Below are 12,328 nucleotides of genomic sequence, written 5' to 3'. Positions count from 1 at the left end.
AGAAAGCACATGGCTACAGAAATTATCCAGGCAAGCAATTCTGATTACAGGATTTCCTTCCTTTTTAAGGCTGAATAATATTCCATTGTATAGATGCCCCAGATTTTCTTCATCCTTTCACCCACGGATGCACAATTAGGTAGCTTCCATCTCTTGGATATTGTGAATAATATTGCAGTGCATTTTGTCAAATGATTTCCTGGCACTTAGTGAGTTTGAAAAAATTCTTCTTATACACAGTAGTTACTGTAATGAACTACCTTTCTAAATGTCTAAAATTTAAATATTTGTCATTCTACAGCAATACCTTACTTAATCATGATTTGTGTTGTTATCAGTTCATGAACGATCTAAGATTTTGGTACAAAAATTTGTTATAATGTCTTTTTTTGCATGTATTCAGGAACCTTGCATACTATGGGTATTCCCTGATTCTTGATTTTTAGTAGAGTTTTCTAGTAAGCCTTTAGGATAGGAAGTATCTTCGTAGATGTGAGGCAGAGAGCAGAAAAATAATAAAGTGATTGTTATATTTAATTATATAAAAAGAAAACTCTAGTTTTTCTAAATTGTTTTTACACAGCCTTTGCTTATTTGTAAGAGTGACACATTTTATTAATGAAAAGAAAATTCAGTAAACAATTTTAACATAAAACAATATCTATTGAGAACTTATATGAAAATTTTAGCAATATGCTGTCACAATTTCCTCTTCTGCAAAATGGAGATAGATAATACCATCTTCATTACGGGTTGCTGTGAGAAAACTCAAGAGTAATGTATGTAAAATGCTTATCACCATGTGGGTTGGAAAGTGATGCCTCATTCATTTTTCCACCGGGATGGTGACAGCTTTTTTAATGCATGAAGTCTGTAATTTTCAAAATACGTTCTACTGTTGTAAAGTGAATCCTTTTTACAAATTCTTTGTAGAGTTAGATGATCCCTTTGGAATACAAATTCAGGCTCCCGTGTGTGTGCGTGTGTGTGGATGTATACGCACATCTCTCAAATAATACTCCAAGCCTTATAATGAAAAGCTACCTTCCCCACTCTTGACTCTGGTTCCAAAAACAACAACTTTAAATTTCTGGTTGAAAATCTATATTTCTAAATTAGCTACTCATATAGCTTTTTCATTTTTCAGCTTTTGACTATTTATAGTTTATTTCTTCTCTGAAAAAATCAGCATGAAATGTTAGTACATATGTGAAAAACATAATTCCCATTGCCAAATATAACTATTTAATTAATTAGGATAAATCAAAATTCGATGTCTACTGTTTTATGACATAAGTGTTTACCATTTTATAGCATATGAATCTTATCCAGAGATGTGCTACGTCAGATAGTATGAATACATCTTCTTTCTCACTTTTTCTTTTGACCTTTTAAATGGTAAAATTCTCTTGTTTCTTTGTTGTCTTCCTATGGATTCATCACTGGTTCATCTCCTTCCACCAGAAAATTAAATCTCTTCTCATTAACTTCTGATGCATGAGACAATTCATGGGCTTCAGGTTTTGCTTGGGGACATCCCTCTTGGGCTTGAACATATACACAGGCCCACATATACACAGTATGTCTGGAAGGATAAAGCAAGAAAGGATGTTTATCTCTGTGCAAAAGTACCGGGAGACTGTGGTAGAGTGAGTATATTTTATTGACTTTGCACCACTCTTTGAAGTTTTCCTATACATGCACTTACGACATAGGTCTCCCTCCCCCCAGATTTTTAAAATTAAAATAGCGTTATATCCTTATCTACTGGCTTGGAACAGCAAGTTGTAGAGAAATGTGAATATATGATCCAATTTTTTAACGAAATTAACAACAGCAAATGCTCAAAAAGTTTAGAATTCTAAATATGGGCACATCATTCTATGAGGCTGTGTAAAGGTGGGGAAATGAATGAAGAACAGCTGTTCAACATCCAGCTACCTGTACAGTCTAGGGGTCCACGGAAAGCCTTGCTTCCAGCCCCACCCCTGGAGCTGATTTCTTCCCCCTGTGAAGTCTGCCTGAATTATTCCAGCCACAACCCCGCCTCGTCCCACCCCTGGAACTGGTCTCCGCCCACAACGTTCAGGTCTGGCTCCGCCCACAGCCTGGACACGCCCACAGCCTGGTTCCGTCTCATTGCCCCGCCCACAACCTCTTCCCCGCCCACAGCCTGGTCCCGGATCACTGCCCCACCCGCACCCTTGTTCCCGCCCACAGAACCGCCCGCCAGGCCTGCTGTCACTCACAGCCTTGTCCCCGCCCACATCCCGCCCCTAGAACTGGTTCCCGCACACTGCCCCGCCCCTAGATTTTGTCCCTGTCCCTGATGCTGACCCAGCCCGCTTTCCAGCTTCTCACGCACTCTAGAAACTAGACACCACCCCCAAGGCTGGGGTGTGCGGCCTCGCCCCGCCAGCCGCCTCATCCCGCAGCCCCCAAACGTTCGTCCTCCCCGAACGCCCGCCCGAGACCGGAACCGGAAGCGCGGGCGGCGCCGTGGATGGAGCGGACGTTCTGCGCGGTGTGTTCCTTCTTCTTGGCGCGGACAGCATTCCTGTGGACGTTCACCCTCATGGGCGGGGCTCGGTGAGTGGCGGGCTGTCCCAGCTCCAGTCGCGGTCCAGGGAGGGGCCTGGGCCTGGGGAAGCCCCTTCAGGGCCCGGCGTCCCTCCGTCCTCCCGGAGCCCCGTTTCCCCCGGGGCTGTTCGCTCAGTGCGCCCGAGGTTGCTGTTCCTCCTGGCTCCGGGAGCCGCTGTCCCATCCTCAGAGTCCCCATCATCGTCCTCCGTGTGATTTTGTCCCCAGAGGGCTTATCCGCGTCTGCAGATGGTGTTTGGGTTGTTACAAATGGGGCGCTCCTGTCATCTAGTGGGGGAGGCAGGGATGCTGCTCAGTGTCCTCCAGGGCACAGGACCGCCTGACAGAGATTTATTAGGCCCGAAATATCAGTTGTGCCGAGGTTGGGAAACCTGCTCCAGGGCCTGAAAATCTCCCAAGCCCTGAATGAAGTGTGGAAAATGTTGACAAGTCAGCGAGTAACTTACAGTGTCCCTAAATGACAAGCTTGTTTAAAGGGTCCAGAGTCACCAAAAAGTCTCTGGCCAGCCAAGTGAGTTGAGCGACTCAAGTGCACACAGCACAAAGCTGCTTTCTCCCATCTCGGGGAGCAGCAGGTGGCTGGATAGGAATCGGGAAAATACAGTCACAGCTAACAGTTACAGTCAAATCAGTAAATACAAAGAAAGAAAAGTGAATGGGATTGGCCTTTCCATCCAACACCCTATAAAAGGCCTCAAAAGCTTGTTTGCACTTTTTTTCCCCCCTCAGACACGAAAAGCGTCCGTGGAGATCAAGTTTGAGGTGAAAACAGGCTCAGAGTCCACCTGTCCTCACTGATCTGTGGATTTCTGTGTGACCAGGTGAGTACCCTGTGGACCTGGTACCAAGAGGTTCCGGCAGCCTCCGCTGTGCAGAAGACCTGCCAGTGGCCTTTCCTGGGCTCAGGTTGTCACCACATGGAGTCACTGAGAGTGAGGGTATCTTGAGAAATATTGTTGATGTTTGATGGATGGAAACATGGTAAGCTGTGTGTGGTTCTGTGTGGTAAATATTTCAGTAAGTACAGTTGTATGCAAATAAAACCACATGAAACAAACGTAAATAACTGCAAATGTGTATTATAGTAGAAAATATAGATTTACTTACATTGCATAATACTCAAAAGTCAGGATTTATATATAAGATAAATACAGAAATGTTTTGCGTGTGTATGTAGTATTAGAAGACATCCCATGAAATATTAGCAGGGATAATCAGCAACATTCCTTAGACCCATTCAATTTGACTTCTAAAGTCCTATAAATCCTCCACATAAATTTGAAATAAAGGAGCATTCAGGGAAAAAGATGATTGGAACTTCTTTGTATTAATAACGAATTTAAAATTGAATTTGCCAGTAGCCAGATTTATTTTGAGCATTTTTTTCTTTATGACATTTCAAGTCATTTGGAGGAGTACTAAGCAACAATGTAGGTTGAAGGGAAGGGCTCTAGTCTCCAAATAGACTGTCCTCTCCACCTTGCCATCTAAAGGGAATTAACTTTGTTTCTTGAAACTTTTCTGAAATAACAGTCTGGTGATTCACGTTGCAGAGAATCTTGTTAAGTAATTTTGTATTTAGTTGTTGGCCTCTACTAATTGTGTGTGTATGTGTGTGTGCCTTTTTCATTCTAGATTTCCTGTGATGTTCTTGAGGGGAATGTGTGCTTGTCATGCAATAGATAGTCTTTGAGTGTATAATTAATGGTGACCAACCATCCTCGTTTCTTCAGGACAGTGGGGATTTCCAGGACACAGGACGTTTACGGTTCAAACCAGGGCAGTCCTAGACAAACCGGGATGGTTCCTCATCTCATGAGCCAGGCCCTGGGCCACATGCATGGGGACCTGGAGAACCAGAGAGACCTTGTCCCACCTCTATGGAATTTATATTGTATTTGGGAATTTGGATTTTGAAAAGTTAATGATGAGAGTGATGTAGGAGTTTGGCACAAGGGGAATCAACCTGAGGGGGCAGTGAAGCCCTCTTGAGAAGGACTGATATTTAGCTTGAGAGCTGGAGTTGGCACTGGATTTAGCTGGTCGGAGGGTTAGACTGGAGTGAGGGTGTGAGAGTGTGTTCAAGAGAGCGTTTCAGGCAGAGGGACCGCATGAGCACACCCTTGAAGCAGAGAGCTTGGTGAGTCCATGAACTGAGAAGAGGGATGGCTGAGCTGAGTCAACACAGGGGGAGAGGTGTGAGCCACACCAGCGAGGGGGGACAGGCAGGACCAGATCAGGGGTGACTTGAGACTCTGTTCTAAGAACAGTGGGAAGACTCTGGAGAGATGCGTGTAGAAGGATGATGTGATTAGGGTTTGGTCTAAGCATGTGGGTTAAAATGGACTTCATGGTTAAGAATGAAGACTTAATATGCAAGATGGGAGGTGCTGGGAATAAGATTAAGAATAAGATGATTGTTCCCTACGCCTGGCTGATGGCTGTGGAGTAGGAAAGAAGTAGAAAGAAAAGATCTTGGATTGTAGAACCAAGAGAACATAACGGTACTTTCTTGCCTGCATGTGTCAGATGGCACAGGGCACTGACTTTGCTCCTCGCTGCTGTCCGTGCAGACCTGCAGGCGTCCCCTCACCCAGGTCTGTGTGTTCACCCCTCTTTGCCACTCGCAGGCACCCCTCCACATCCTAAAAGAATTCAGGCCTTACTTGTGAGGGGGTTGTCTCACACGGGAGACACCTAGGAGAGACACTGCAGGCATCAGAGCAGCCCCTTCAGCATCTCCATCAGCCTCCTCCCTTCCCCTCTCTCTTTTTCCACACCCAGAACTACCCCTGCTCAGTATTCCACATCCCCATGATCTTCCTCCCCCAGGCTTGAGAAGGGTGGGGCAGCCACTGTGGTGGACATCATCTGCACCTTCCACTCTGACTCCCGCAGGTCCCAGGCTGGACAGAGAGTGACTCTACTGGGAGCTGAGCCATGAGACACAGAGCATCACCCACCTGGGCTCCTTCACCCTGGACTGGGACAGCCTCTACGTCAGTGGTGAGGGGCTGTGATACAGCCACGCTCTGTCTCCCAGTTGGAGGTCTGTGTTCCCTCTGTTGCTCTAAAGTGAGCTATGATCCATCTCTCTATCCTCATGGTCTGGGTTCAGTCTTCTCATCACTGTGTGATCACTGGGTCCAAACACCTTCCATCTCGTTGCCTTCTCCCTGAACACCCCTCTACTCATCCCCTCTGCTTTCCTCTCTGCTTTTCCCTCAAAGGTCCCTACATCCTTCCTTTCCCTTAATTCTTTATGTTCACCCCAACTGTTGCTCAGCTCCTCTCGCCTTCTCCCCACAGGTTACACCTATGGAGCCATGGACCCGACTACCAACAGTGAGTATTCCTGGCCCTGATCTCCTAGGTCCCGTCTGCATTTGGGGTTGTGGAGCACTTGTTCTCCTTCACCTGCTGTCCTTGATGAGGGAGGCACCTGGAAGTGCTCTAATTCATCCCTTCTCTCCCTCCCGGGTTCTGGTGGAGAGTCCCAGCCCATTGTGACAAAGCCTTAGACACAGATATGTTCTCCACCACATTCTGACCCCACGTGGTTTTCACTTTAATTCTCCTTTAATTCACCCTTGGTCCTCCTTTTCCAGGTATCCCATTCATCTTCCCATTTTTCTGCCTGTCTATCTGTCTCTATTCCGAGTTCAGTCTCTCTTGTTCACCTATCTCTCTCTCTTGGGCTCCTCTCATCCACAGTCTTGCTCATCCATCTGCTAGCACAGTCACCCGTCCCCTCACTCTCATTTATGCTTCACCTGTGAATGGTGGTCCTGAGACAGCCAGTGCTGGAGCCCGTGTGAGCCTGGGGGCTCCTCCCACTCTGTCCCTCCCTGCTGACAGCCCTCTCCACAGCTCCCAAGCCGACCACCAGGTCCCTGCATACTTGATCATCACCTGTGCCACCAGAAGCCACCACAGGTATCTGGGGGCCCCTTTTCCTTCCCAAGAGAATCTCTCTGGCCCCACTCCCCATGAGCCAGGTGTTATCCAGGAGCTGGGAAGCCAGGGTGTGAAATTCTGGTCTTACGGCAATCATGCTGATTACAAAGATTATACCAACGATTCAGTCTAAGGCCAGACCTCAGAGAGCCCCTAGTCTTGTGAAATTAACACACCATTATAATACAATATGGGATATTTCGGGGAGATGCACCTGGCATAATTTGGAGGGGAAGAGCTTGCTAGAGAAAGTTTCACCAGAATGAAGTCTTTAAGAATGAGTAGGAGTGACCCCGGCAAATAGAGGATGAAGGGTTTTCCTGGCAGAGGAGATTCCATGAGCAAAGGCTCCGGCCAGAAACAACATTCCGTATGGGGAGAATTGAAACGAATTTGGGTTGCATGAAGCATAACCTTTAACCCGCAGTAGATGGATAAAATGAGACTGAAAGGTCAGCAGGAACCAGATTGAGTAGAGCCTTGAGTGCCAGGTCAAGAAGGTTGAACTAAACACTGAAGGCCATAGGGAGCCATGGGTGGTACTAGAGCAATGGTGGCCCTAGTGGTGTATTCATTTCAGAAAGATTCTTCTAGTAGTCCACGTGGAACATCCTTTAGAGCATTCAGTGAACCTGCTGGGGTGTTTGTCCGGGTGAAGGAAGTTAAGACCTGAGCTAGGACAGGGATGGAGAGAGGGAGTGTATGTGAGGACCAGTGTGCAAGGTGAATGGGTGTTACTGGGAGGGAGGTGGAGCTGAGCAGATATGCTGGTTCTGACTTGGGTGACCGCACGTGTGGATGGTGTTGCCACTGGGAAAGAAGACGACAGATTATAATGAGTGCAGGACCCTGGTGTGGTCTCAGCCCAGCTTTCAGAGACGGCCATCGCTCTCCCTCTCGTCTTGCAGCTTTGGGGCACAACCTGAGGACCCTCACAGTCAACGTCACCATCTCCACCCTCTGGTGTTCCTCAGACATGAGCAAAGACTAAGCCACGATCAACTTCACTGAGAGGGTCCTGCAGAGCCTGGGGAGACCCTGGTCCCAGCAGCTCCCGGTAGGTTAAATCCCACCCAGCCCCTCCTTCAAACCCTGTCCCTCCTGCTCCTCCTCCTCCTCCTTCCTCCCCAGCTGGATCATTGTTCAAGAAGAGCAACCTGGGCCCCTTCTACTCAAGTTGCAGACTGGTCTCCCTCAGGTGAGACCCTCCCCTCAGCATTTGCCCCTAATGACCTCTTTTGTGACCACCCCTATCTGTCACCCCACTGTACTCCCATTTCCTCCTTCCTGTTCTGGCCCCCACCCCCAGAGGTTTCAGGACCTCTCTCTAGAGTCCCCACATCCCTCTCTCCCCAGGCCTGAGAAGGATGGGACAGCCACCAGTGTGGACGCTGTCTGTACCCACCACCCTGACCTCGTGGGCCACCATGCCTCTGTGCTGGGAGCTGAGAGTCTCCACCTGTCTGCTCTTCCTCTCCGTGGCTCCAGGCTCTGCAGCCCAGAGTTTATGCATCCAGAGAGAGCACCAGCTACATTTCTGCATCATCAGCTGGAACCTCAGCAACTCGGAGCCCACATCCTTGGAGTACACCGCCCTGCTCGGGGACACCCAGGACCAGGTGGGGTCTCCCTCTCCCGTCTCTCCTTGCCCTAAGTGCACAATCATTCCTCCATCTGACTTACATCTGTTATGTGATTGTTTCAACCCTTCATTTTCCCTGCATGTCTGGGTTCTCTCAGTGTCCAGAGGTGATGTCCTAGCTGCCATCCCCATTTCTCACATGGGTAAACTGAAGCTCAGAAATGGGAGTATTGTGCTTAAGGTCACACAGTGAGTTAGGGAGAGAGCCAGGATTTGAAGTCAGATCTCCCTTGCCCCAAGGTCTGTGATCTTTCACTGGCACCAGTGGCGCCTTGCATCCCCAGGAGACCTCCACCTCACCCACTCTCCCTCACGTTTGTTCTAGGTCACCAAGCTCTACAGAGGCAGCCAGCTTTGAGACATATTTCACTCCTGCCTGGTCACCAACTTGATGTAGCTTGAGGAGATTGGAAGCATTGGCTGAGCTGGTGGCTGATGACTCTGAGCTCCCATGACACATCATTGATCTGGAAGTCACTTACATCGTGCCCATTCTGCCCCACATCCCTGTCAACTAATCCTAACATCTCCTTCCATAGGTTTTCGGGGGATGAGAAAAGCATTAACATTTGGTGCCACCAACCTCCAGCATCCTGCTCCTCCTCCTCTTTTGGAGACTTTCAACAAATATCAGCAGTCTAACTGTGCTCTCCAATAGTGGAGCCGCTAACCACATGGGGCAATTTAAATTTTTTATACACCTATTAGTATACGATTCACATATTATGTGTGGGGAGGAGTGTATTTTTTAGGTTTTTCTATATTCAATATCTTCTCATCTGCAAAACAAATAGTTTTACCTCTTCCCTTCCAATCTGGGTTTCTTTTTTTCCTTTTTCTTGCCTAATTGCCCTCATTAGAACCTCTAGTACCTGTGATTAACATACGAGATATGGGAAGACATCATTGTCTTGTCCCTGGTCTTAGGGGGAAATTTTCAGTCTTTCACCATTGAATATGGTGTTAGCCGTGGGTTTTTCATCGATGCTGTTTATAGGTTGAGAAAGCTTTTTTGTATTCCTAATTTGTTGAGTGTTTTCTTTTTTAGACATGAAGGGCGTTGTATTTTGTAAAATTATTTTCTGTATATGTGCTCGAGATTTCGTGGTATTTGCCCTTATTCTATTAATATTGTGTAATACATCATCCAGTTTTCAGATATTAAGCCAACCCTTCAACTAGAGGTGAGAGATTAAGATGGTCTCAAGTCTTTCCTGGGCGTGCCACAGCCCTGAGCATTTGTTGCCTTCTAGATGCCCGCAAATACACTGGAGCTTTTCAAAGCCCCTTGTGGACATCTCATTCCCCCAATTTTTCTTCTGAGTTTTTGGCTCACCATTGCCTGCCTCAGCTGGTGTCACTCCCTCAGGCAGCTACAATAGAAAACAATTAGCCCTGAATATTTTTAGCAAGTGTCCTGGGGACAGACTTTCCTCCCTGGGCAAGCTCTGAGTCAAGTAACATCAAGCCCTGAACATGGGGCTTTTTCGGGAAGCTGCCAGGCAGGTCAGCTAGTGACAGTTCAATGGGGATGGCTCTTTTCAGAGCTCCAAACCCATCATTTCTGCTTGGCTGCTGGTTGTCTCAGCTACCATGGTTCTGAGACTGATGGTTTTCAAAGTTATGCAAGATATTGTGAGAGCAGGATGGGATAGTGCAAGTTATAATGCCACAAAGTTTGCTCCTGTTATCAAGATTCTACCATGTTTCTTCACTAAACCCTCCTCAGATTCTTACAAGCCATTGATTAATTTCTAGACTTTTGAAAAGTTGATTTTGACCTTTTTTTTACCAGTGTATTCATTGTTTTTATGCATTTGCAGAGGTCCTTTCTCAAATGTTTCAAAAATGTTCTCCCTGTGGTTATTTATTTATAAATTAATTACTTAAAATGAAATTACGTGATAAATTGAGTTCCACACTCACACACACTAGCCACATTTTAAGTGCTTGATAACAACACGGGGCTAACAATGATTGTATTTGGTAGTGCAGACAAATGTTTACATTATTGCAGAAAGTTATCTTGGACAGGACACAGAGGCAGGGAATCTAGAATCAGGGTAGAATTCTAGACACCCTTGTTCATCCCTTGTGCCCTTCCAGGTCTGTCCCCCACAGTAACCACACTGGAGTGGACTCCCTGTGTACCTTGCCGCCTTGGCACAGAGACTGGACAGAGTTGCCATCTAGGAGGAATTCCTGTGGCTGACCCAGAATGGACCCAGCTGCAGAACTTGACCCTGGTCAGGAAGAGTGTCCTTGGGAATGATAAGGCTCCCTGGTCATTGTGAAAGGAAATGCGGACTTTCTGGGGATTCTGGATGCCTGGGGCTGAGAGAGCATTGAACTTTCTCAGGCTGGCAGGAGGTGGCATAGACCCCCAGTCTTTACCCACCATTGAGAGAGAGAAATGGACACCAGTGTAATATAGGAGGCCGTCACCTTCTCCTAGACAACTCTGTGACCTCAAGCTAGGCACCTACCCTCTCTGGACTTTTGTTTCCTTATCTCTGCACTGAAAGCCACTGGGCCAGATGGTCAGTGAGGGTCTCCAGCTGTGTGTGAAGAAGACTTACAGGTTTGGGCGTCATGTGGTTTCTGATCCACAGGCTATAGTTTACCCAGTCCCGCTCCAGATGAGCACCAATGCGCTAGAACTTTCTGCAGTGTTGGAATGTTCTATATCTGTGCTCTCCAGTGCATAGTCACATGTGGCTGTTGAGTACTCGAAAGATGGTATTGTGACTGGTCTTTATTTGTACTGATTTTTAATGTTACTGAGGTACTAGATTTTTTATTTTATTTAACTAAAATTAATTTTAATTCAAAAAGAGACTTGTTGCTGCTCCATATCAGACAGCACACCTCTAAGAGTTTGTCTGGATAGAGGTACAAGTAGAGGGACCTGCACCCTTCCACCCATGCCCACTGGGTGCTGTGTGTCCTCACCTCCTGGAGTTTATGTTGTAGCTGGCAATAACAAGAATAGAGAATTCAAACTTATCAATTATTTGATGTGAACAAACTCATACTTGGAGGTGGTAATCAGAGAAGACTTCCTGCAGGAAGTTACATTGTAGGTTAATTCTAGAAAATGAATATTAAGCAAATAGATAGAGGAGAAGGGGATGATGTGTTTCCAGGCATGGAAGAACACATTTGAGTGGGATTTTACAAATTTAGAGAGATCCCATAGGCTTGCCAACTATGATGACCCATTCTCCCCCCGACCGTCCTAAGAAAGTCCAGGCCAAAATCATTCCTCTGTGCCCAGAGGTATGAATTTGGTTTAATTTATTACACTTTTGTTCTGTGATAATGGTCTTGGATTTTGTAGCAAAGTGTGTTCACATTTTAGAGATGGAAACTAAAATTGTTTGAAACATCATGATGTCTACTTGACTTTAATATTTCATTGAAAACATTTGATGAATCAAGGGTGGCAAGTGTTAATAATTTATACATTGATGAAATATTGTTTTAATTGGATGGAATATACGTTGTTAAATCTAGATGGTGCATGTTTATGAAACTGTTCCTTTTATTTTTCTGTGTCTAAAAAGTTTTATTAAAAAGAGTGAAACACACTCACATGCATTCTCCATTTCATTCACTTCCAGAATATTTTCCCAATAGATATGACACCTTGACTGAGAAACCTTTTAAACCTGCAGGAAGTCCTAGCCCATGGTAGGGGATGAGTATCTTGATGCTATGTCTCATCAAAGAGAACCATGTGCACAGTGTCTTGGATGATGAAGAATGTTGGCCAACCCTTGTCAAGGAGAGTTGAGGCACAGTGGGGTCACCAGGAGCCCTGGGGTGATGACAGGACATGGCTCACCACACCACTTGTCTCCCCAGACCTCCCCTTCTGGGCCCTCATCCTCATCTGCTTGGCGGGCCCCCTGGTGCTCATCACAAACCTGATGTGCTGTCTCCTGGCAAGCCATGACGTGTTGATTGTCTTCTTACTATTAGGTTGTAAGAGGTCTTTATATATTATAAATACACATCCTTTTCTAGGGATATGATGTGCAGATGTTTTCTCCCAGTCTGTGTGTGGCTTGCCTACTCCTTCACAACATGAGTCATTGGGGAAATGTAAGTGACAGTCACCATAAG

General features: G+C 46.2%; 1 protein-coding gene across 3 annotated transcripts; it reads left to right on the top strand.

Annotated features, from left to right (window-relative positions):
- Nucleotides 1-7,945: 7,945 nt before the first annotated feature.
- LOC131401675 (mucin-16-like) lies at nucleotides 7,946-11,840 on the top strand. Of its 3 annotated transcripts, none has more exons than XR_009217831.1 (2): nucleotides 7,946-8,177; nucleotides 11,824-11,840. XR_009217831.1 is itself a non-coding variant. In XM_058536915.1 (2 exons), exons 1-2 carry the CDS (start codon nucleotides 7,986-7,988, stop codon nucleotides 8,556-8,558), a joined length of 225 nt encoding a protein of 74 aa, XP_058392898.1. In that variant the 5' UTR covers nucleotides 7,946-7,985; the 3' UTR covers nucleotides 8,559-8,585. The 3 variants fall into 3 exon arrangements, 1 of the variants encoding a protein (XP_058392898.1); XM_058536915.1 differs by lacking the exon at nucleotides 11,824-11,840 and adding an exon at nucleotides 8,526-8,585; XR_009217830.1 differs by lacking the exon at nucleotides 11,824-11,840 and adding an exon at nucleotides 10,322-10,485 and having other exon boundaries at nucleotides 8,161-8,177.
- The last annotated feature ends 488 nt before the right edge of the window (nucleotides 11,841-12,328 follow it).

Source organism: Diceros bicornis, assembly GCF_020826845.1.
Source record: "Diceros bicornis minor isolate mBicDic1 chromosome 13 unlocalized genomic scaffold, mDicBic1.mat.cur SUPER_13_unloc_1, whole genome shotgun sequence".
Classification (NCBI taxonomy): Eukaryota; Metazoa; Chordata; class Mammalia; order Perissodactyla; family Rhinocerotidae; genus Diceros; species Diceros bicornis.
The sequence above is the reverse complement of the archived record's forward strand: the minus strand, read 5'-3'. Positions and strand labels throughout refer to the sequence as shown.

Coding starts and splice junctions, on each gene's coding strand:
- LOC131401675 (XM_058536915.1), top strand. CDS start 7,986: ATGCCTCTGTGCTGGGAGCTGAGAGTCTCCACCTGTCTGCTCTTCCTC. Junction 8,178..8,525: donor TCGGGGACACCCAGGACCAG/GTGGGGTCTCCC, acceptor CGTTTGTTCTAG/GTCACCAAGCTCTACAGAGG.